Source organism: Ascaphus truei, chromosome 5, assembly GCF_040206685.1.
Source record: "Ascaphus truei isolate aAscTru1 chromosome 5, aAscTru1.hap1, whole genome shotgun sequence".
In the NCBI taxonomy this organism is placed as follows: Eukaryota; Metazoa; Chordata; class Amphibia; order Anura; family Ascaphidae; genus Ascaphus; species Ascaphus truei.
The window spans coordinates 31,450,338-31,474,371 of NC_134487.1; the positions used below are offsets into that span (position 1 = coordinate 31,450,338).

Here is a 24,034-nt window from a genome sequence, read left to right on the forward strand (position 1 = left end):
CAGTGGGGGTGTCCCCCCCTTCTTGCCCTGTCCCCGCGTCCCGCGCGTGGCACGAGATTGCAGTGGGGGTGTCCCCCCCCCTTCCCGCCCTGTCCTCGCGTCCCGCGCAGGGCAGGAGATTGCAGTGGGGGTGTTCCCCCCGTCTCGCCCTGTCCCCGGCAGGAGATTGCAGTGGGGGTGTTCCCCCCTTCTCGCCCTGTCCCCGCGTCCCGCGCGGGGCAGGAGATTGCAGTGGGGGTGTTCCCCCCTTCTCACCCTGTCCCCGCTTCCCGCGCGGGGCAGGAGATTGCAGTGGGGGGTGTTCCCCCCTTCACGCCCTGTCCCCGCTTCCCGCGCGGGGCAGGAGATTGCAGTGGGGGTGTTCCCCCCCTTCTCGCCCTGTCCCGGCATCTCCGGGCTGGAGATAGTCACGGGGGGGGGGGGGGGCGGCGGGATGGCGAGCGGGGCAGTGGTGGTGCTCGGTCCCGCTGCCTTTCCTCTTCCCCCTGTCGTGTATGTGTGTGTGTGTGTGTGTATGCATGGGTGTGTGTGTGTGTGTTTGTGTGTGTATGCATGTGTGTGTGTGTGTGTGTGTATGCATGTGTGGGTGTGTGTGTGTGTGTGTGTGTATGTGTGTGTGTGTGTATGCATGTGTGTGTGTGTGTGTGTATGCATGGGTATGTGTGTGTGTATGCATGGGTGTGTGTGTGTATGCATGGGTGTGTGTGTGTGTGTACGCATGGGTGTGTGTGTGTATGCATGGGTGTGTGTGTGTATGTATGGGTGTGTGTGTGTATATGCGTATGTGTGTGTATGCGTGTGTGTATGCGTGTGTGTGTGTATGCATGGGTGTGTGTGTGTATATGGGTGTGTGTGTGTATATATGGGTGTGTGTGTGTGTGTGTGTGTATATATGTGTGTGTGTGTGTGTGTGTGTGTGTATATATATGTGTGTGTGTGTGTGTATATATGTGGGAGTGTGTGTGTATATATGTGGGAGTGTGTGTGTATATATGTGGGAGTGTGTGTGTATATATGTGGGAGTGTGTGTATTTATGTGGGAGTGTGTGTATATATGTGGGAGTGTGTGTATATATGGGAGTGTGTGTATATATGGGAGTGTGTGTGTGTATATATGTGTGTGTGTGTGTATATATATGGGAGAATGTGTATGTGTGTATGGGAGTATGTGTGTGACACCAGAGGTACTCCCCCCCCCAATCAGTCACCTGCCCCGGTCAGTCAGTCACCCCTGCCCCGGTCAGTCACCCCTGCCCCGGTCAGTCACCCCTGCCCCGGTCAGTCACCCTTGTTCCGGTCAGTCACCCCTGCCCTGGTCAGTCACCCCTGCCCCGGTCAGTCAGTCACCCCTGCCCCCCTCTCTCTGGTCTCCCCCGTCTCCCCTCTCTCTGGTCTCCCCCCGTCTCCCCTCTCTCTGGTCTCCCCCGTCTCCCCTCTCTCTGGTCTCCCCTCTCTCCCCTCTCTCCCCTCTCTCTGGTCTCCCCCCTCTCCCCTCTCTCTGATCTCCCCCTCTCCCCTCTCTCTGGTGTCCCCCCTCTCTCTGGTCTCCCCATCTCTCTGGTCTCCCCTCTCTCTGGTCTCCCCTCTCTCTGGTCTCCCCCGTCTCCCCTCTCTCTGGTCTCCCCCCTCTCTCTGGTCTCTCCCCTCTCTCTGGTCTCTCCCCCTCTCTCTGGTCTCTCCTCCTCTCTCTGGTCTCTCCCTCTCTCTCTGGTCTCTCCCCCTCTCTCTGGTCTCCCCCCTCTCTCTGGTCTCCCCCCTCTCTCTGGTCTCCCCCCACTCTCTGGTCTCCCCCCTCTCTCTGGTCTCCCCTCTCTCTGGTTTCCCCTCTCTGGTCTCCCCCCTCTCCCCTCTTTCTGGTCTCCCCCCTCTCCCCTCTTTCTGGTCTCCCCCCTCTCCCCTCTCTCTGGTCTCCCCCCCTCCCCTCTCTCTGGTATCCCCCCTCTCCCCTCTCTCTGGTCTCTCCCCTCTCTCTGGTCTCCCCCCTCTCTCTGGTCTCCCCCTCTGTCTGGTCTCCCCCCTCTCTCTGGTCTCCCCCGTCTCCCCTCTCTCTGGTCTCCCCTCTCTCTGGTCTCCCCTCTCTCTGATCTCTCTGGTCTCTTTCTCCCCTCTCCCCCCCCCTCTGTCTCCTTCTCTCTCCTGTCTCTTTTTCTCTCTCCCTCCTCTGTCTCTTTTTCTCTCTCCCTCCTCTCTCTTTCTTCTCTCTCTCCTCTCTCTCTTTCTTCTCTCCTCTCTCTCTTTCTTCTCTCTCTCTCCTCTCTCTCTTTCTTCTCTCTCTCTCCTCTCTCTCTTTCTTCTCTCTCTCTCCTCTCTCTCTTTCTCTCTCTCCTCTCTCTTTCTCTCTCTCCTCTCTCTCTTTCTCTCTCTCCTCTCTCTCTTTCTCTCTCTCCTCTCTCTCGTTCTCTCTCTCCTCTCTCTCTTTCTCTCTCTCCTCTCTCTCTTCTCTCTCTCCTCTCTTTCCCTCTCCTCCTCTCTTCCTCTCTCTTCCTCTCTCTTCCTCTCTCTTCCTCTCTCTCTCCCTCTTTTCCTCTCTCTTCCTCTCTCCCTCTCTTCCTCTCTCTCTCTCTTCCTCTCTCTCTCTCTCTTCCTCTCTCTCTCTCCCTCTCTCCCTCTCTCCCTCTCTTCCTCTCTCTCCCTCTCTTCCTCTCTCCCTCTCTTCCTCTCTCTCCTCTCTTCCTCTCTCTCCCTCTCTTCCTCTCTCTTCCTCTCTCTCCCTCTCTCTTCCTCTCTCTCCCTCTCTCTCCCTCTCTCTTCCTGTCTCTTCCTCTCTCTTCCTGTCCCTTCCTCTCTCTTCCTCTCTCTTCCTCTCTCTCCCTCTCTTTCTCTCTCTTCCCCTCTCTCCCTCTCCCTCCCTCTCTTCCTCTCCCTCCCTCTCTTCCCCCCTCTCTGTATCTGGATATCTTATTTACCCTATATATCTTAACTGTCCTATACTACACCAAAATAACTTATACTGCTTTCTTCTAGATCTGACTCAAGCTTCACACGGACGACATCAGAATCCCCCCTAACCCAGAAGACAGGTAGGGAACACATCCCCTCCAATGTATAACATTGCGGGAATGAGGTACCTGGACATTGAGGGACATTTTTTGGTTGGGCGAGTAGATTTTTGGGTGATTTGTCGAACACTGGTAATAAGTATATGTATATACTCTCTGGTCTCTCCCCCTCTCTGGTCTCCCCCCTCTCTCTGGTCTCCCCCCTCTCTCTGGTCTCTCCCCTCTCTCTGGTCTCCCCCCTCTATGGTCTCCCCCCTCTCCGGATCAGGATCAGGTAAGATCCCAGGAGGGATTGCTGCTTTAGATATTGTGAAGCGGGGACGTCCAGACACTGGTTAAGGGGTTCAGGAAACTAGTCATTCACCTGCGGCTTTTATTTCTAGATCCGACATTTACACACTTACACTCACACACACACACACACACGTAACAAGGACTAATTGTAGTATAATGTAATAAATACATTTGTCAAAAACGAATGTTGTTCTGACTAGGAATTTATTAAATGTATTTTATTTATATATTTTATTTTAAAGCGGGGTTGGGGGCGGGACTAGGTGGCGAGTAGATTTTTTGGTTGGGCGAGTAGATTTTTGGGTGATTTGTCGAACACTGGTAATAAGTATATGTATATGCGTGTTCAGTAAAGGTTATTCTTGTTTATTCATACCAATTGTGTGCCATTGGGTTGTGTCCTGTGAGAGGCCCCTCCCGCTCTGTCGGGATCCCTCTCAGGTGGAGGCGTTGCAGCACGAGTATTGCGATTATATATGTACCCCAGGCTCCCCGTGCGGAGGCTTAGGCTCCTGAGGGCCACACAGGTAAAATACAGCATTAGTAGCGTCTGTGTTCATCAGGAAACAGTGTTACATATATTATATATATATACATACACAAAAAACAGAAGTTCCGCAGCACAATCAGTAGGAAAAGGATAATTTAATAGCACTAAATCATCAGGCAATCAAACATCCTCCAGAGCAATGTACGTAGAGCTTGAGAGAGGACTGTATTGTCTGAAACGTACGTTGCTCTGGAGCATGTTTGATTGCCTGATTATTTAGTGCCATTAAATTATCCTTTTTCTACTAAGTGTGCTGCAGATCTTCTGTTTTTTGTATATCTACTGGACGGGCTGTTCCCTGTCTATCTGTGAGCACCTGAACCTCTGTTAAGTATATTTTTCATTTTCTATTTGTATTATTTTTATTTAAGGCTTCATGTTTGTGTGCACCCAGCATTCTTTTGTGTGTATGTGTGTATATATATATATATCACTCAAAAAGACTGAGACAACCCCCAAAATAGCACTCTAAATATACCTCAGAATAACTAATGTAATATAAAGAAAAAAGACATGGATTCTAAGTCAAAATAGAAAAAGGAAATGATTTTAATTGCGCGCAATCAGACACACTAACATTAAAAACATAAACATAAACAGACAGACAGACAGACAGGACACAGATAGACAGACACACAGACACTGAGACACACACACACACACACACACACACACACACACACACACACACACACACACACACACACACACACACACACACACAGCCTCACCTCTCTGCTGTATGCGTTTCCTCCGCTCTTTGGCCCCACCCCCCAGGCTCCTGCCACCTCCTGATTGGCTGAATTACACAGCAGCAACCAATCAGAAGCTGGCCAGCCCCCTAGCAGCAGCAGCCCTGCTCTATCCCATGTCCGGTATTATCTCTCATATTTTACCGGACAGGAATGCCGGGCGGGGGGAGAGCATGGGCCGGGCGCGTGGGGCCTCCCTATGCTGTTGGGACCCAGGCAACTGCCCAGCGTACCCATATGTTAAGACGGCCCTGCCAGCACAACACAGAGGTGTAAAGTAACAATGGGATTTATTAATCCATCATGAGAACATGTCCTTATGTTTCGGTCCCCAGGAAGCACACACGCACACCTTTGAAAGATTCTGAACTAATAATGTTTGCAACAGTTCGAGATTGCTCTGAAATTTGCCGTTTTGCCCGCCAAAAAATCTTTACACAGAAAAATGTGTTAGTTAGCCCCAAAGAATGTGATGTGAATTGACAAATATTTGATCAAATTGCATACCATCTATTGCAGAGCCTTTAAAGAGATTGAAAAGGACCAGCAGCCATACAATACAAATACAAATATATTTGAAAAGGTCCTGGTTTAGAATAATAATAATAAATAAAGCTTATCAACATCTTTCAAGCTCTATTGTCGGGGGGCGTTCCTAGGGGCGTCACAGAGCTGTCTGTCACGCTTAGAAATCAGTTTAACAGATTTGTCACGCAACGCGCGCTGCCTCCTGCCTCCGTGTGGTCACGCCCGCACGCTGCATGGACGCGAACACTGCCTTAAGGCAGTCTGTTGGCTCAGCGTGCGGACGCCTCAGCACGGTCTGCAGTACCATAGCCCCAGCTTTAATTACAGTATATTCACAGTCTGAGAAAACCTCTTCAATAATTCACTTACAATAGAAAAGCTTTGAATTTAGTGAGGATAATGCACATTGTAACACATTCATGCACACACAATGTCAGCAGGTCAATTATTTAACCGTTTTTTGTTCTTTAAAATGAAGCTTTTTTTTTTCAAAGTGAATGTTTTCTATGTTATTTGCAATCCTTTGCAAAGCCAGTTTCACCACTAAATTCCTAGAGACATCGGAGTTGACAGTAGGTATATGTGGCTCACCAAACCTGTGCATAGACCATATCTTATTTAACCCAAGGACAATTGCCGGGATCACCGGCAGTCATGTTATATTTTATATTGTCACTGAATTCCTACCGCAAAAGAATTACGATCTAATTATTTTGAAGGTCGAGTGATTTGCTCAAGGTCACACTAAACTGTCAGTGAATCTTACAGTACATCAAGTTTTCCCACTGCTTGAAAAAACATCTTTACCACTTGGTCACTGCTAAGGCTCCATTGATAAAGTCGTGTTTAAGTGGCAATATTCATAACATTTAAAAATAATGCATTTTACGAATAATAAAAAAAGCTAACATGCACAAATTTATAGAAATGGTTAAAGAGTCTAATTCATACAACATTATAAGCAGAGCATCATTTTTGGTTCTACTCTAAACAAATGGGGCCAGTTAGATAAACTGTGATAATACCTTGCAATAGCAGACATTAAATAATTATTTTTGCACGAATTGTGCAATTATAAATTACGTTTATTTTTAGTGACATAATTAAGAATAATTTAAATCACTTTATTACAATTTTTGGATTGCTAATCATCTATTAAATATGTTAATATGTGAAGATTACACACTGTATGCCACATGTTATTCATCTCAAGTTAAATAGAGGCTGTACAAATATTTTGTTTTTGGAATTTCTGTTTTTAAGAAGAATAGTAATTGTTAAAAAATGAAAGTAACCCCCCACCCCCAATCCCAAATGTAACCTATTTTTTCCCAAACAAAATATTGTTTTGATCGGTACCTCAGTGTGCATTTAGACTTTTGTATAGATTACCCCTGCCAATTCATTTTTATTTCGGCTGAGTCACTAACCCAACACCCAAATGGAACTAGTGGTACCTTAAATATAAAGTAAACTTAAAAACAAAAAGTTATGGTAATTGAACGAATATTTACTTCTTAATAAGGATATTGGAAAATGTATTTTGATCATTGTAGATGTTTCAAATACAGTATACAGACCCTTTAATTTTACTTTTGTTTTCTAGGAGAAGGAGGATGACAAATCAGACACATCAAGTTCTCAGCAGCAGAAAAGCCCACCCGGTCTAAGTGACACAGGGTATTCATCTGATGGCATATCCAGTTCACTAGGAGAAATTCCGAGTCTCATTCCAAATGATGAAAAGGATTTTCCTAAACAACCATCGAAAAAAGAACCTTTTTCACATGAATGCAGTCCTTCAAGTCCCTCAGATTTAGCCAAGTTGGAAAGTACAGTCCTATCAATTCTAGAGGCACAAACAAGTGTGATTGCTGATGAAAAATCAAGGAAAAATATTGATTTGTATGGGATGTATGCTGGACAAGCACATGACCGGGCTAAAACAAGGACTTTACCAATCACGCCAGAATCCTATAGTTCAGAAGAGGAAGAACTTGCAGATATTCAAGAAGAAGATGAAGAAGTTCTTGATGAAAATGGTCAAGGAGGTTTATCTGCACGGAAAGGTCATAAAGATAATGTAAGTTCAGTAAGAGATATAACTGCAAGGAGACGGCGTGACTCACTGGATGACAGTAGTGAGAGTGAAAATTCACCAGTTCCACAAAGAAAAAGAAGAACTAGCAATGAGTCATCAAGCAGTGATGATTACAAGCATGAAGATAGTCAAGGATCAGGAGATGAAGATTTTATCCGTAAGCAGATCATTGAAATGAGTGCTGATGAGGATGCTTCTGGTTCAGAAGATGAAGAATTCATAAGAACAAAATTAAAAGAAATCAGTGGGAGTGAAAGTCAAAATAAGGACGTTAAAGAAAAAACAGCAACAGCAAAATGCAAGAGATTAACAAAAAAAAGCAGCACAAGCTATGATGATGATGGAATCAAACGACATTCCTGGCATGATGATGATGATGAAGATGATGATGAAGAAACCTATGATGAAAGTCCAGAGCCAAAATACAGAGAAACTAAAAGTCAAGAAAGTGAAGCGCTTGCAGTAACTGGAGGAGGGGGCCTTCGGCGATTTAAAACTATAGAACTAAATAGCACAATATCCAATACGTATCCTGTAGAATCTGAAAAACAATCTGTTATATTATACTATGATGAAGAGCCAGAGTTAGAGATGGAAAGTTTAACTGATTCTCCAGAAGATCGGTCACGAGGCGAGGGATCTTCTAGTCTTCATGCCTCTAGTTTTACTCCTGGTACGTCTCCTACTTCAGTGTCATCACTGGATGAGGATAGCGATAGCAGTCCAAGTCACAAGAAAATATCATCAGAAAGCAAACATCGAAAAGCTAGACACCGATCTCATGGTCCTGTTCTTCCCACTATTGAAGACTCCTCGGAGGAGGAGGAATTAAGAGAAGAAGAAGAGCTTTTAAAAGAACAAGAAAAACAGCGTGAATTAGAGCAGCAGCAGAGAAAAAGTTCCAGTAAAAAATCTAAAAAAGACAAAGATGAACTAAGAGCACAAAGAAGGCGTGAAAGACCAAAGACGCCCCCAAGCAATCTTTCTCCAATTGAAGATGCTTCTCCAACTGAAGAATTACGTCAGGCAGCTGAAATGGAAGAGCTTCACAGATCTTCATGCTCTGAATATTCACCCAGTATTGAATCAGAACCAGAGGGATTTGAAATAAGCCCTGAAAAGATAATAGAAGTGCAAAAGGTATACAAATTGCCTACCTCTGTCTCCCTGTATTCTCCCACAGACGTAACTGCAGTTGCTGTGATAGAGAAAAAAAATGGTCAACAAAGTCTCAAAAGTGCTGAGGAGGCATATGAGGAAATACTGTATAGAGCAAAATTGTATAAAAATGAGAAGGAAAAAGATGAAGTCTTTGAAAAAGAACCTTTATATGGGGGAATGCTAATCGAGGATTATATTTATGAATCTTTAGTAGAAGATAATTATGACCAGAACATACATACCAACTTGTTAAGTGGTCAAGAGAATGTATTTGAGCATAGAGTAAGAGAAATAAAAAATAATTCTGCAAGGGATATTTGTATAGATGTTCAGAAAATTGCAAATGTAGAAAATGAATGTTTTACAACCGACTCATTTCATTCAATTGTCCCTCAAGAAGACATAGTCTCAAGTTCCTACATTGTTCCCGAAAGCCATGAGATAATTATTTTGGAAAATACAGAAGAAAGACAATCCCTTGATGCTGATACTAGTTTTTATGAGTTTATTGATTGCCAAAATATGCAGCTTACACCAGGAGCTAGTCCAACTCAACCCCGTACTGAATTTTATCTGAAAACAGACTCTACACTTCATACCACTGTAGACATATGTACGACAGAAAACATTTCTTTTGCTTCTTCATCTGAGTCATCCACTCTATTCACTAATGCAATTTCTATCCCAGATGTTAAAATAACTCAGCACTTTACAGCAGAAGATTTGGAAGATGAATTCACTACTGATTTCAGTATGGACAAACAATATGATTCATCTGTTTCAGCAACTGCTGTAAATGATGAATGTGTGTTAAATTCTGATACTCCTCTAGAGGAAACGACATCTTTAGTGTTTAGAAATGCTCACCAACAACCTATTGCAAAGCATGATTCTATGCAAGATACATACACAGGTTCTAGTTTACCAATTGAGCATGTACAGACAGCCACAGTAACAGAAAATGTGATATCATTTTCTCAAAGTGATTCTTTATATTATGCTACACCCACTTCAGTATGCCCTATTACTAGGCAGATTTATTCTGATTCTGTTACAGTGCCCATTGAAACACCTTGTTCAATCACTGAAACAACAAGCTTTGACCATGTCATAATTTCAGTGCCTGATGCTACACAAACCACAGTTGTTACAGTAAAGACAGAACCTAGCACTAGCACTTTTTCATCCGAGCTAGAACAAGATAGAATAAGGATAAGAAAAAGCACAGAGGACAGGCCAGGTTTTACAGCGGTTTCTGAAGCTAAGAGTAAGGAATATGTGCCTGGAAGTTCAACTAGTTCTGTTTATTCTTTAAAAAACAGCTATGTATCTCCTATTATAATAGAATGTCCAGTGTCATCTAAACATTCTGTTACCTCTACAGCAGTTACAGATACAATTACAGCTGTAACCAAGTTACCATCTGTAATATCCACTGTTCCTTCAGTTACATCAAAAGTGATGTCATTCTTTAGAAGCTCCTCCTTGGATTCACCGACTCCTTCGGCAACACCAACACCTTCTCCACCCCTGCCACCACCTCCCCCACCATTACCTCCACCCACTCCACCCAAGCCAGCAATTTATTCAAAAAAGATGGTAGCACCTAACATTCCATTAACAACACCTAAAACGACTTTAACTGGGACCAACACTGAAACATTGCAAGAAGGTTCAGCAGTAAAAAACAGCGCAATTCCTGTTTTAAAAACACATGCTCCACCTCCACCTGTACCCCCAAAGCCATCTTCAATTCCAGCTGGATTGGTATTCAGTCATAGGCCAATAGAAGGATCTAAACCTCAGAAAGTATCAAAAATTGCACTTGCTGAACTGCCTGTAGCTATGCAAAAGTCAACTGAAGCACAACAAAAAACAGCACAATCGTTGACCACAAGCATGACTTTAAATCTGAGCTCTTCGGTAGATTACAAACTACCATCTCCTACATCACCCCTGTCACCTCATTCCAATAAATCCTCACCAAGATTAACTAAACCATCACAGGAAACCTATGTTGTTATCACATTGCCGTCTGAACCTGGAAGTCCAACTGGCAATGTCACAACTCATACAACAACTTGTTGGCCTCTTAAATTACCACAAGGACAAATTCCACAAACAGTAGAAACCGCATTCTCTATGAAACCATCTACTAAAGCGGAAAGGAATCTAACTTCTTTAGGAAATACTTATACTATGCCAAGTTTGCGAAAACAGTTAATAACAGCAGAAGTTACAAAAACAACTGTTTCTCTATCTAAAAGCATAGTGTCAGATTTTAGTTTAAGTAAAATGTCAGAAGCTCTTCCACCAGAAAAGACAGTTGTAGAGAAATCTCAATTTAAAGAAAATAAAAAAATAACCGGATCTAATGATGTAATTGATTTACGCACTTTGAGCAAGATGGATTATAAAAATACTGATTTGGGGATGAATATCTGCATGGATCTGTCTTCTGCACCTCTTGATGTTAAACGCCAATCTGCAGATCCTGGTGCTTCCAGTCGGCAAATAAGTGCTGTACAACCTGCTATAGTAAATCTTAGCACTGCTGCACCTGTGATTTCTTCTGTTTCACTAGTTACTGAATCCGTTACAATTATGACATGCTCAACAACTCTAAGTTACACAACAAGTTTAGAAAGTCTTGTTGATTTAGGGAATTCAATGAAAGCCCCTTTGAAGCTGACAACATCTAAACAGTTTGAAGATGGAAGCTGTGGCTTTGCTGTTGAAGCAGAAGTGCCAATTAATTTGTCTCTGGGTACTCCAACTCATTCAGTGACATGTGCAACAACAAAACCTGTCTCTTTTTCTCCAGTTAGTGTAGCTAATGGATGCACTGATATATCCACTTCCCAGGAATCCATAGATAGCGGTGTAGTGGATCTTAGCACCACTAAAATCCACAGAACAATGGTAACAGTGGATGAAACATCTTCAGGAATTGTAACTGAAATACTAGAAGATGATAAGCCTGTTGATTTAACTGCAGGGAGAAGAGCTGTTTGCTGTGATGTGGTCTATAAATTACCCTTTGGAAGAAGTTGTATTTCACAGCAGACATCAACAACTTTGCCTGAAGACCGTTTTGGTTACAGAGATGACCATTATCAGTATGATCGTTCAGGGCTGTATGGGGTTAGAGGTGTTGGAGGTATGAAACCTTCGATGTCTGATACTAATTTGTCTGAAGCTGGCATTTTCTTGTACAAAACCAAAAACTATTTTGATTATCCTATTGGAATAACTGAAGCTGCTGTAGACCTTACATCTGGGAAAATAACTTCAGGTCAGTATGATGTGCCAGCAGATCTTTCTTTGAAATGTGATTATGGTGTTCCCCATCTCATTTCAGGATAACATTTTGGTTTTATTTCCTGTCATCATTTTTTTGGGACATTGTGGCAAGTATTTTGGAGTATGGTGTATTTTACTTTCCCTTTTATGTATATGTTTTGATCACTGGTTCATGCATGCGCCTGCATGTTCCAAATTTGCTTTTGCTTCATGTCGATTTAAAATCATTAACCTGGAGATTTGCATGCAATTTTTATCCATTTATTTCATCAAGATGGAATGGCTCTCCAAACCACAAAGCAGCAATATTTATGGGAAATGGACTATAACTGTACCCTATAATTTCAGGTGAGGCTTTGGATTACCACACCAAGACCACAGGTGCTTATCCAGAGACGCGGCAAGTAATTTCTGGAATTGGAATAAGTGCTCCCCAGTATTCTCAAGCAAGGATGACTCAATCCATAGTATCACCATATGGTATGGGAAGTGTTTTAAGATCATCAAATGGAGTTGTATATTCATCAGTTGCAGCTCCAATTCCTTCAACATTTGCCATCACCACACAACCTGGTTCAATTTTCAGTACACCAGTAAGAGATTTATCCAGCTTTATTACTAGTGACACAGTAACCTCTATATCAGCCCCAGATCAGAATCAACAACAACCAACATCATATAGTATGTTGACCACAACCACAGCTGATGCAAGCGATGAAATTGCTGTTGCTGAAAGTTTTCCTATGGAAATGGCAGCTACCACACCAACTGACCTGGTTTCTATTTTCACAACAGAATCAGAGTCTTTCTCTGAAATGATTGAAGATGAATCAACATTTATGATGCCATGTGAGGATGGCAAACAACTGCATCTTTACCTGCAGCGTGAGCTTCTTGAGCTTGAGAAGCTGAAACAGCAACGATTAGCTGACGAGTTAGAATGGGAACGCCAGGAAATTCAAAGGTTCAGAGAGCAAGAAACGTTAATGGTTCAAAAAAAACTGGAGGAACTGCAGTCGATGAAGCAACACCTGCTATATCAGCAAGAAGAAGATAGACAAGCTCAGTTCATTATGAGACAGGAAACATTAGTTCAACAACAGCTCCATCTTGAGCAAATCCAACAGCTTCAACATACACTTCACCAGCAGTTGGAGGAGCAAAAATTACGCCAGATGTACCAATACAGTTATGACCCTTCTGACACTGCATCTCCTCAAACAACTTCAGATCAAGTGATCCTAGAAGGTCAGTTTTCTGTAGCTGAGGATGGACAGTTCTGGACTAGTGATCACATATCCACTACAGCATCAGCAGGCATTGAAATGCAACCAAATGAAACATGGTACGCTGTACAGTCAGAGGGTATTACACAGTATATCGGTAGGCCTGGTATCCTAAACTCTGTTTCAGAAATGTCTCTAAAAGATATAGATATGAATGAGGAAAGACAACTGAAGAAAAGGAGTTCTATGCCAAAACTATGTGGTATGTATGATGAACTTGATGGAAATATACAGGAAGAACCAAGATCTTATAAATTAATAGTAGACAGTGGAGTACAAACTGATGATGAAGATGGAGCTGACAAGGGGTATACAGGCAGGAGAAGAAGATCAAAAAAGGGTGTTGATACAAGTGTTCAGACTGATGACGAGGATCAGGATGAATGGGATATTCCTACAAGATCAAGAAGAAGATCACGTTCAGGAAAATATAGTGATGTTAACACTGATGTGGACAAAGTTAAGCAATTTTCCAAAGTATCCAGCATAGCAGTACAAACTGTTGCAGAAATCTCAGTGCAAACCGAACCATTGGGAACAATAAGAACACCATCTGCCAGAGCGCATATCGACGCAAAAGTTGAAATAATTAAATATATTTCTGCTCCTGAAAAGAGCTATAAGGGGGGAAGTTTGGGATGTCAAACAGAAACAGACTCCGATATACAAAGTTCCCACTATCTGACTGATGTATCTCAAAAAGATAAAAGACGCCCAACACCTTTAGAAATTGGTTATTCATCTCATCTTCGTGCTGACTCTTCACTCCAGGTTGCACCTTCCCCTCCAAAATCTCCCAAAGTTCTTTATTCTCCCATTTCCCCTGATTCACCCAGCAAAGCTTTGGAATCTGGCTTTGTTCCTTATGAAAAAACAATAGTGGATGATAGTTTTAGCTCCCACAAGAAGCATATTGATAGCCAGATTCCTCCACCCAGTCCAAAAACAGCAAAAGGTATGCAACGCTCCATGTCTGATCCAAAACCTCTAAGCCCAACTGCTGAAGATGTTTCAAGGACACAGTTTCAGTACTCAGATGGATACATGGTAAGAGCTTATTCATTTCACATCAGAGACCTTTAAAATAAGAACACTATCTAGAATGTGTATATTGCTTCACTGATTCAAATAATTTAATAGTACCAACAAACACAGTGTTACAGTGGGAATCAGATTCAATAACATGTTTAAAACAAAGTAAATAGATTGCTGACATTTCTCAAAACACTAAAAGTGTTAAACAAAAAAACATTAAGTGTGTAATTAATTACCAATTGGATAATTTTGGTTATGTGTAATTATTGACTACAATATTTTTTTGAAAATTAAATGCTGTCACGTTTAAAAAAAGAAAATGCTTAAAGCTCCCAGGAGGAGGATGCTGTAATAAAAAGTAATAATGAGTATAACAACACACTTCTAATTATCCAAACTTCCTTTGGTTAAGGATGTGGAGGACATCATTTACTACTGCCAGAAGTTAGTTACAGACTCCCATTACCTATTTTTACTGCGCCGAAAGAGTAATATCAAAAATACACTCTTTAAAGGACTGGTGGTCACTATTGGATAACTGGACAGGCACAACACTTACAGGTTTTGTCTATTTTAAGTTTTAATCACTCTAGAAAGAAGGAAATTTTGGGGTACATGCCACATCACTGTTCTAGGCTGTATTATAGAATTTCATTGGTGGGTCACAGTATTTATTGCAAGCATAAACCAATTATCGCAATAATAGCAACAAATATGGATGCCCGTTAAAGACACACTGTACAAAGTTGGATTACCCAACTGGGAGCAGAACATTCAGGTCATATGTTGTTACTATTACAATTAAAGAAATCCACTTTTTTATTTGAAATAATTGCAAATTTAATTGTGAGCATTTTTGTAATAAGGCAAAACTGGTGCAATTATGTGCACATATTTACTGCATTGGTATTGAAGATGTTGCATTACATAGATTTTTTTTCTTTAATGCATATTTTATTTGCTACAGAATGGTACTAATTCTGAAACAAATATACTGTACAATTCCCATTGTTGGGATTACACAGGTAAATGGGAGCTGGAAAACCTCATTTATGTATTAATCCTGCAGTTCTCTAAACTTTCAAAGCAAAACTATTAAATGATCTTAGTATGTCATACTGAAATCGATCTGCTACATCTGTATTATCCTACTGGGAGAAAAAGAATGATCATTTGTGTTCAATAGCTTGTAATCAGACCATTTTCATATATGATATTAACAAAATGACAGCACTAATATCTGAAAAACTGGTAACTGACAGAGAACATATCACACTGAGGAAAATCAGGCTCAATGATGTAGCCGTAGAATGTTGACTTTCACATAAACATGATCCACATTGTTTTTATAATAGATATATTGTACAAATTAAACATATAATTAAAATACTGTAGGAAGATCTGCTAATTAATTGCCTTCTTGCCAAGACTTTCTGTTTTGATTTTGGATATCAAATAGTAAGAAAATATCTATCAGATGTGTGATCACTAATTTTCACAAAAGGAAATTGTACAAATCAGTAGAATATGATCTTCGACTGTGAGTGGTTGTCTGCTTAAATATATCTTGGAACGCTGAGGTAGCCAGATGCAATTAATATGGACCTTCAGATAGAGAACCACTCATTATAAAATGCAAAGTGATGGCCAAAGCTTCAGACTTAAGCGGTATAGTCCTCCTACACAAATGCACATGTTTTATTGGTGAAGCGTTTCATCAAAATATTGTTATGCTTTGTACAAGTAAACACTTGTGTTTCTTATTTTACCAACGCTATGAATAATTCTCATTTTATTATGGCTTTCTTAGATAAAGTAGAGTATGTAACTCCTGAACAGACTACCTCTCTGTACATTCGAGATGTGAGTGCACTTGTGTGTATGTTTCCAATACACAGAGCATTTCGAAATTTGTTAATGGGGGGCTGGGCGTAGATTTATTATAAAATGCTCGAATCTGGAGGTATCTAAAGAATTCTGCATGTGGGATGTCTTTTTCTGACTTAATTTGTTCAAAGGTTTTGATATTTTTCATACCCTCCAGATCTCTGAGTCTAAAAAACCCTTTCTGTTTCCAAATCATAAAACCTTTGCTATTCATACCTGGAGCAAAATCTGGATTATCATACTGTATATGGGGGTCATTAATTATTTTTTTGAAGTCAACACATACCTAAATTTTGATGCCTCCCAGATTTCAAACGAGTTGGTCATAGAGGACAGCGGCTCTTTGATGGATTAAAGAATCTGTTTAGGGATCAAATCAGGTTGTGCAATTCTAGCAGAGTGCAAACTCCTTTCTCCAAAGCCACCCAACGTTTAAGACTTGGGTTTTAATGCCATTGGGAGATTTTACATAAATGGGCCTCCTTATAATAGGACAACAAGCAAAGTACCGCTAGCCCGCCCCCCACCAATGTTGGTCTTTTTAAAATCCCTGTGCTCTCGGTCTTTTGTATTTCCATATAAATTTCGAGATCAGAGATTGAAGAGAGATCAAATCCTTTTTTATTATTGGTATTGGAAGAGTCTGAAACAGATAGAGGATACGGGGAAGTAAATTAATTTTGATACAATATGGTAAGAAATATTGTATGTGGACGAAATTCTAATATCTTCTCTAAGAGATTGTAGCAATTTGGGAAAGTTTGCCCGGTATTAAGATATAAAATTGTTTGTTATCTGGACAAGATAAACAAAACAAACAAAAATATACCCCAATGAATGCACTCAAAATGATAAGGTAAGAATAATGATGAACGTAAAAACTTACTGTTTAATATATATAACGAAAATAAAATATTTGTACAGAGGGATGTGGTGAGAGAATCCAGGGCCACTCCCTAAAGACATACCAATTGAAACTCCAACAAAAATAATGTGGAAGCTAACACAAGGCAACACTAGTCTATAAAGAGCCTAATAGTATACAGGCTAATTTGTCCGTAATAAATTCCTGAGGAATTAATAGTAACAGTGAATATATCACTACTATTATCTAGAAAACTGGTAAGGTATAGTATTACTACATACCAGCACTGGTGCCAGAAGGAATAATACAGAACAATAATTATGTACCCAATAGGTAGACCTAAGAAATATTTGCATCTATTTACTGATTATGGCTGGTTTCTTGTCGCAACAACCAGATTTTGTCACATGGCAGAATGAGGCAGATAATGTATTCTCATTGGATGGCGACATCACGTATCCTAGTATAAGTAATATTAATACTTACTTTACGGGTCTTGATAAAATCTACAAACAAAGGGCCAAACTGTGGTGGGAGGTAGCCAGCCTTGAAAAACATCTATCGACAGACCTCATTCCAAGAGGCCTACGGGTTGGCATTATTCCTTCCTCTCCCAACACAGAACCTGATTTCCTCCTCCAATGGAATCAGATTCTGGGTATTTGTTCAGGATCACTAATGAAACTGCTGGTTGAGACTAACAATGCCAATTCAAATAGTAAATACTGAACTGGCAGTCCAACGTAGTGATGCTGACAAATGGAGAATCAATTCTGAATTCATCAATCTTGAGAATAAGCTCCAAGAAACTATAGATACATTTACGAGAGAATTGAAAGAACGCAAACAACGTAAATACATACGTGATAGCAAAGATTTTAAGAAAGGTAGAGTGTATAGACAGAAACAGGAAACCAAAAAAGTTCGGTCTCATCATCCAGAATCCTCAACAGACTGGGACACCTCCAACGAGGAGAGTGACAGTGGTGACAGAAGGGAACAAGGGAGAAGGGAACCACTGTGAGTTGTTTTTTTTAGATCAAGATCCCCGCTACCCCTTACCCCAAGAAAGGGCAAGACCAGAAGAGGAAAGGTGGGGTGGATTGCGAGACAGAGACACTTGGGGAGACTGAGGAGACGGTCGCGACGACGCAGACAATAGTAAACACAACTGATAGTGGGCATATTGTTAATCTCTCTGATCAGGTTCTCAGTGAGGCTCAGATGGTGGCCCTTAATAAGGGATTATCCTTCCCACCCACTGAGGACTTTAAAAAGTTCGATTGGATCAAGGATACTTACCTTTTTGGACGCAAACTTTTGTTACACAAGTTTTTCAAAAGAAGAGAACAAAACCATTTGAGGGCAGCTGGACAAGAGGAATTCGATGATTTGTATCTCGAAAATATTAGGAACTTGACAGCTCTTGAGGAAGAAAGCCTAAGAACTCCAGGAGAAGGCCCCTTCTCCAATCTTAAACCCAAGTCATGGTTTACACCAGCTTTTGAAACCTGTTCTAATGTGCCGACTTTCATTAGACTGGTTACTGCAGATTTGGAGCGCCTTAGACCGAGACCCATTGCCACCAACATGACTACCACCGAAAGGCGAGCCTTGACGGAATTACAATCCAATTCCCTTATCACGATAAAGCCTTCCGATAAAGGGGGCAATAGTGTGATAATGAATACTACCGATTATATAAGGGAAAATAAACGCCTTCTATCAGATAGAAACTGCTATGCACTACTCAAAACGGATCCCACCATCACGTACATGCGAGATTTGAAACTGATTTTGGATCAAGGGGTGTATACAAAGGTTCTTTCGAAAAAAGAAAGCGAGGCACTTCTTAATAAAAATCCAAAGATTGCAACCTTTTACTCCCTCCTCAAGATTCATAAGGGTCTCAAATCTCCCCCGGACGCCTCATTGTCTCGGGTATCTCTAATATCACTGAGCAATCCTGCATTTATGTTGACCAGGTTCTTCGCCCCTTCGTCACCTCTCTACCCTCGTATTTGAGGGATACAAAGGATGCCCTGAATAGGCTCAATGACGTTACTGTGGAGGATGATACACTGCTTATTAGTTTAGATGTGGAATCTCTTTACACATCAATTATACATGAGAACAGTATAAAAGTAGTGGAATATTATCTCCAGACACGTAGTTGTGACTTTAGCAACCACAATATCCTTGTTGTGGATTTACTTAGGTTCATCCTTTCCCATAACTTTTTCATATTTGATGAGAAATTTTATCATCAACTCAGGGGCACAAGAGCAGTATCATCTGTATATCTCACACATTATCTTATGGATGAGGTATATAGATGATATCTTTATTCTGTGGAAGGCTCATGCTCAGTCTTCGATGAATTTATTGGGTTGCTCAATGAGAACACACTTAATCTTAGACTTACATCTGAGGTTAGCAGTATGTCCATTACATTTCTTGGTCTCACCATTTCAAGATCTCCACAGGGCACTATTGAGACCTCCCTCCACCGTAAAGTCACGGCTACTAACAGCCTCCTGAGAGCCAATAGTCACCACCCCAGACACCAAATTAATGGCATACCAGTTGGCCAATTCCTTCGTCTCAGAAGGAATTGTTCACGATTTGAGGATTTTGAGAGAAGCCTTGATTATGAAACTGAGATTTAGGGAAAGGGGATATAGCCACAGGTCTATCAAGAAGGCATATCAAAGAACCAGAGCTACCGACCGTGATACCCTTCTTGCTGACAGAGTTGATATCAAGAGTGACAAACAGATCATTCGCTTCATCGGCACATTTAATAATCAATGGACAGAAATTACCAACATACGCAATAAATATTGGTATGTCCTCTGTGACGATGAAGACCTGAAAGAAGTTCTGACTGACAGAGCCACTCTTGTTAGCAGACGGGCAACAAGTATCCGTGATCTGTTGGTACGTAGCCACTTTCAGCGACCTATTGCTGGCACATGGCTAGCCAATAGATCGGTCGGCTACTTTAAGTGCAACAATTGCAGGGCCTGCTCATCATGTATCCAGACTAAGCGATTCAGCAACTGGGATGATAGTCAGTTATGTTATCAAACAGTTTATTAATTGCAAAACGGTTGGGGTAATATACCAAATTGTCTGTACCTGTGGGAAGAAATACATAGGCAAAACCAAGAGACAATTTTGGCATATAGTGCTGGAACACCTTGGGGATATTCGGAACCATCGTGACACACCTATAGCTAACCATGTACATCATCATCATCAAGGCATAGCCTCCGTTCTGCAATTTTTGGGAATCGAGGCAGTTTCAAGCCATTTGGGAGGGGGGGACTGGGATAATGAGATCCTCAAACGCGAGTCATGCTGGATCTACAATCTTGGAATTCTCAGTCCTAATGGATTGAATAAGGAATTTGTTTTCTGCCCTTTCATATAGTTCTGGATACATTGATACAACGAGCCCTGTATTTGGTTTACCAACCACACATCACGGTTGCTCTATATACCCCTCATGACTCCCTAGCCTCTATGGCGTTACATTATACCAATTTTTAGTCTAGGTCTTATGAACCTAGTACCTTTACTTGTTAGCCCCTTTAACCATCACCGTTGGTTTTCAGAGGCCACTTCTCCTATACACTCCTTTATTATCCTATTCTGGATACCATATTTTACCTCCCTTACAGAATATGCTGCATATCATTTTAGGATACTGATGTATTCACTTATTTTCAGCCTTTATTTTTACACTGGACACGTGTTATCTATTCCATGTGTCCCATCATTACTGTCTCTTCTGCTTGTATTTTACTTCTATGTGCTATCTGTGACTCAGTTTGCGCATGCGACAGGTTAACCAGCCGCTCTGAATGGGTTAATCACCTCTTCATTGCTATGACAACCTTTTGCTTTAAATAGCTTATGTTGAAAGTACGTTTGCACCTTTGAAAAAGCGCGCTCCAGCGCGAAACGTACGTCAGGTGATCCGACGGGATGACGTCACTCCGCAGCACCGATGGATACACCTAACATCCACACTGAATGTCGGAGCTGCTTTCTTCTATACGCAGTAACTGCAGCACCAATGTACCATCACAAAGCTAAGCTAAGTTTTTCTTGTAGCTCCTCTTTGTATACAATGTATTACCACATGTGTTGTTACACTTTAAGGAGTTCCCTCTACAGCAGCGGTGCGCAATCTGTGGGGAGCGACCCCCAGGGGGGGCGCGAGACTGCCGACGGGGGGCGCGGGGTTTACAGAGGCCCCGCGCGCTTCCCGAAGGCACTTAAATTAAGTGCCGGGGGAGCTGCAGGGCCTCTGTAAACCATACTTACCCGTGGCTCCGGCGGCTTCCTCCCGGCGTCGCCATGGCAACGCGGCGTCAAAATGACGCTGCGAGGTCATGTGACGTCACGTTGCTATGGCAACGTGACGTCATTACGCCGGAGCGCGGGTAAGTTGGGGTTGGGGGGGGCGCGGGAGCGAGGGGACAGCCGTCAGGGGGGCGCAGGGAAAAAAGTTTGCGCCCCCCTGCTCTACAGATCTGTGTAGTGTAGTGTAGTCGGAGCGGCTGTTGACCATACACAGGAACGACAGCCTTACTGCACCGACACAAAGCTTAGCTACTTAGTAACTTTCCTCAACCTAGTGTGTCATTATATGCACATTTGCTACAAAATAGGTTTCTTTCTACTGAGCTGCAATATTTATCATTACCAACAGTTGTTATTACTGTGGCCATCTTTCCATGCTGCTTGTGATTTCTACTGACAATGCTAGACCCAGGATATTTTATATATATAGTGGGTTGTATTCTACTATCGTTTACACTGTCATCAGCATGTGGATTAACAGTATCTACATCAGATTATCATTTAAATAGTGTGTGTCACTGTTGTATTGACCACTTAATGACACTGTTTGGTTTCTAAGACACATATATGTACTGTGTTTCTTATGCAATAACCCTTTATATATGCTGTTTATTACACAAACCACTGTTCAACAGTTAGGGGTTATTTTATTTTAAGAGGCTATAGCTGGATACGGTCTTTTGAACCGTGCCTCTGGGCTACACTATTGCATATTTTATGGTAGCCCTTGACAGGATTCTACTCTTTCTGATTTCACTATTTTTAATGTGTCTTGACTCAGTATATTAGTATTTTTTTTTTCCACCGGTCTGTGTATGTTTAGTGACCATACGTCGTAACATTATCCTAGTATTTTAGTTACACTAGTTCTATTTCTTAGGTCTACCTATTGGGTACATAATTTTTGTTCTGTATTATTCCTTCTGGCACCAGTGCTGGTATGTGGTAATACTATACCTTACCAGTTTTCTAGATAATAGTAGTGATATATTCACTGTTACTATTAATTCCTCAGGCATTTATTATGGACAGGTTAGTCTGTATACTATTAGGCCCTTTATAGACTAGTGTTGCCTTAGGTTAGCTTTCACATTATTTTTTTTGAGTTTCAATTGGTATGTCTCTAGGGAGTGGCCCTGGATTCTCTCACCACATCCCTCTGTACAAATATTTTATTTTATTTTCGTTATATATATTAAACAGTAAGTTTTTACGTTCATCATTATTCTTACCTTATCATTTTGAGTGCATTCATTGGGGTATCTTTTTGTTTGTTTTGTTTATCTAGTCTCTTGTCCTCATTTGCACCTTATGGTTTTTTACACTGCTTATTACATATGTGCTAATTAGAAGCTGATGCGGGGGCTTCCCTCTCCCTTTCCTTTTCCCTTAGTTCATCTTGTTATCTGGACACCCAGATATTTAATAGCCTCAGGTTGCCATGCGAAATTATAGTTAATGGTTATCAGTTTCTCCATTTCTTTTGGCAAGTTTATGTTTAACGCTTCAGATTTTGTTTTGATTAATTTTGAACCCTGAGACCCTATTAAACTTTTACAGGAGACTGAATAGGTTAGGCAAGGAGGTGAGAGGTATAGATAAGGTGACAAAAATATCATCTGCATAAAGCGCCACCATATGGGTCTGGTCTTTTATTTGTATACCTGAAATGTCCTGATTTTTCCAAATCTGTGCCACCAGGGGTTCTATACTCAGAGCAAATAATAATGGTGAAAGTGGGCACCCTTGTTTTGTGCTGCTCTTAATTGCGAATAGTTCTGAGGGGAACCCTGATGGATAAATTTCGCAGCCAGCATGGAATACAGTGCCATAATTGCTTTTAAGATTCTACCCCCAAAACCAAATGCCCCAAACGTGGCTCGTAGATAAGGCCAGTAAATCCTATCAAAAGCTTTCTTGGTATCTAAACTTAATTCCATCACCTGGATCTCTTTTGAATTAGCTATTTCGATTAGAACAATAATTCGTCTGATATTATCAGCCGCTTGTCTGTCCTTAATACAAAGACAGACAGAAGTCCTACATCCGCATATTGAGTGGTTTACTTCAAGAACGTTTGAGAAACCCCGGTGAGGTACCCTACACCGACGTACGTAATATATCAACGTTTATGCTGGCTATGGGGACTAGTTCTAATGTGGATATCTTTTCGTTTGGTTACAAAGGACATATTAAGCCTACCAAAGAAAAAGGGACCATATAATCTCACACGAGAGGAATCCGCTGCGCTAATAGACCTTTAAAATGATGACACTATTATCATCAAACCATCGGACAAATGGGGCAATACTGTTATCTTAGATAAGAAGGCATACGTTAATGAATACCACAAGAATGACCTAGGCGCAATGAAAGAAAAGATAAGAAAACATAGGGTAGTATGTAATGACAATTTACACCTTTAAATGGTAAGATATGCACTCACAGAATAGTAATATTAAATAGCCTTTTATCCACCCTGGGATCTGGAACGGATAACGATCTCCCACTCCTCACCAGACTTCTTGGATTGTTCCAATCAATTTAGCATGTAGCTGCTACAGGGTTCCAAATGCCTGTCCTCCGTCTCATAGGTAAACCATGTATATATAGGGAAGGTAAGCGACACAAATATAGTGTAACTCTATTTTATTTAAAAAAAACATTAGTATACCATGATAGGTAAAAAACTCACATTGTATGAGCCCTTTAAAAGCAGTTGAGAATGTTAGGAGTATCTCACACTCGTCCTATGAACCGGATTACACCTGAACTCACAGTGTCCTGCAGTCCTGCAGTTGGTATCTCAATATACCTCACGTGTTCTGCGGAATCTCTGTGGCTACAGCTGATCTGTGAACTCCTTCTGGTGCTTGCTACCCTGCACCCGATCACTCGT

At 41.4% G+C, this 24,034-nt stretch overlaps 1 protein-coding gene across 12 annotated transcripts in view; it reads left to right on the forward strand.

The window, feature by feature from the left end:
- Nucleotides 1-24,034, forward strand: part of PCLO (piccolo presynaptic cytomatrix protein) — a 442,770-nt gene that overhangs the window by 224,033 nt on the left and 194,703 nt on the right. For all 12 annotated transcript variants that reach the window (XM_075599559.1, XM_075599565.1, XM_075599568.1 and 9 more), the window contains 2 exons: nucleotides 6,730-11,680; nucleotides 12,037-14,021. In XM_075599559.1, the coding sequence (XP_075455674.1) occupies nucleotides 6,730-11,680; nucleotides 12,037-14,021 (6,936 nt within the window). The remainder of the gene's footprint in view (nucleotides 1-6,729; nucleotides 11,681-12,036; nucleotides 14,022-24,034) is intronic.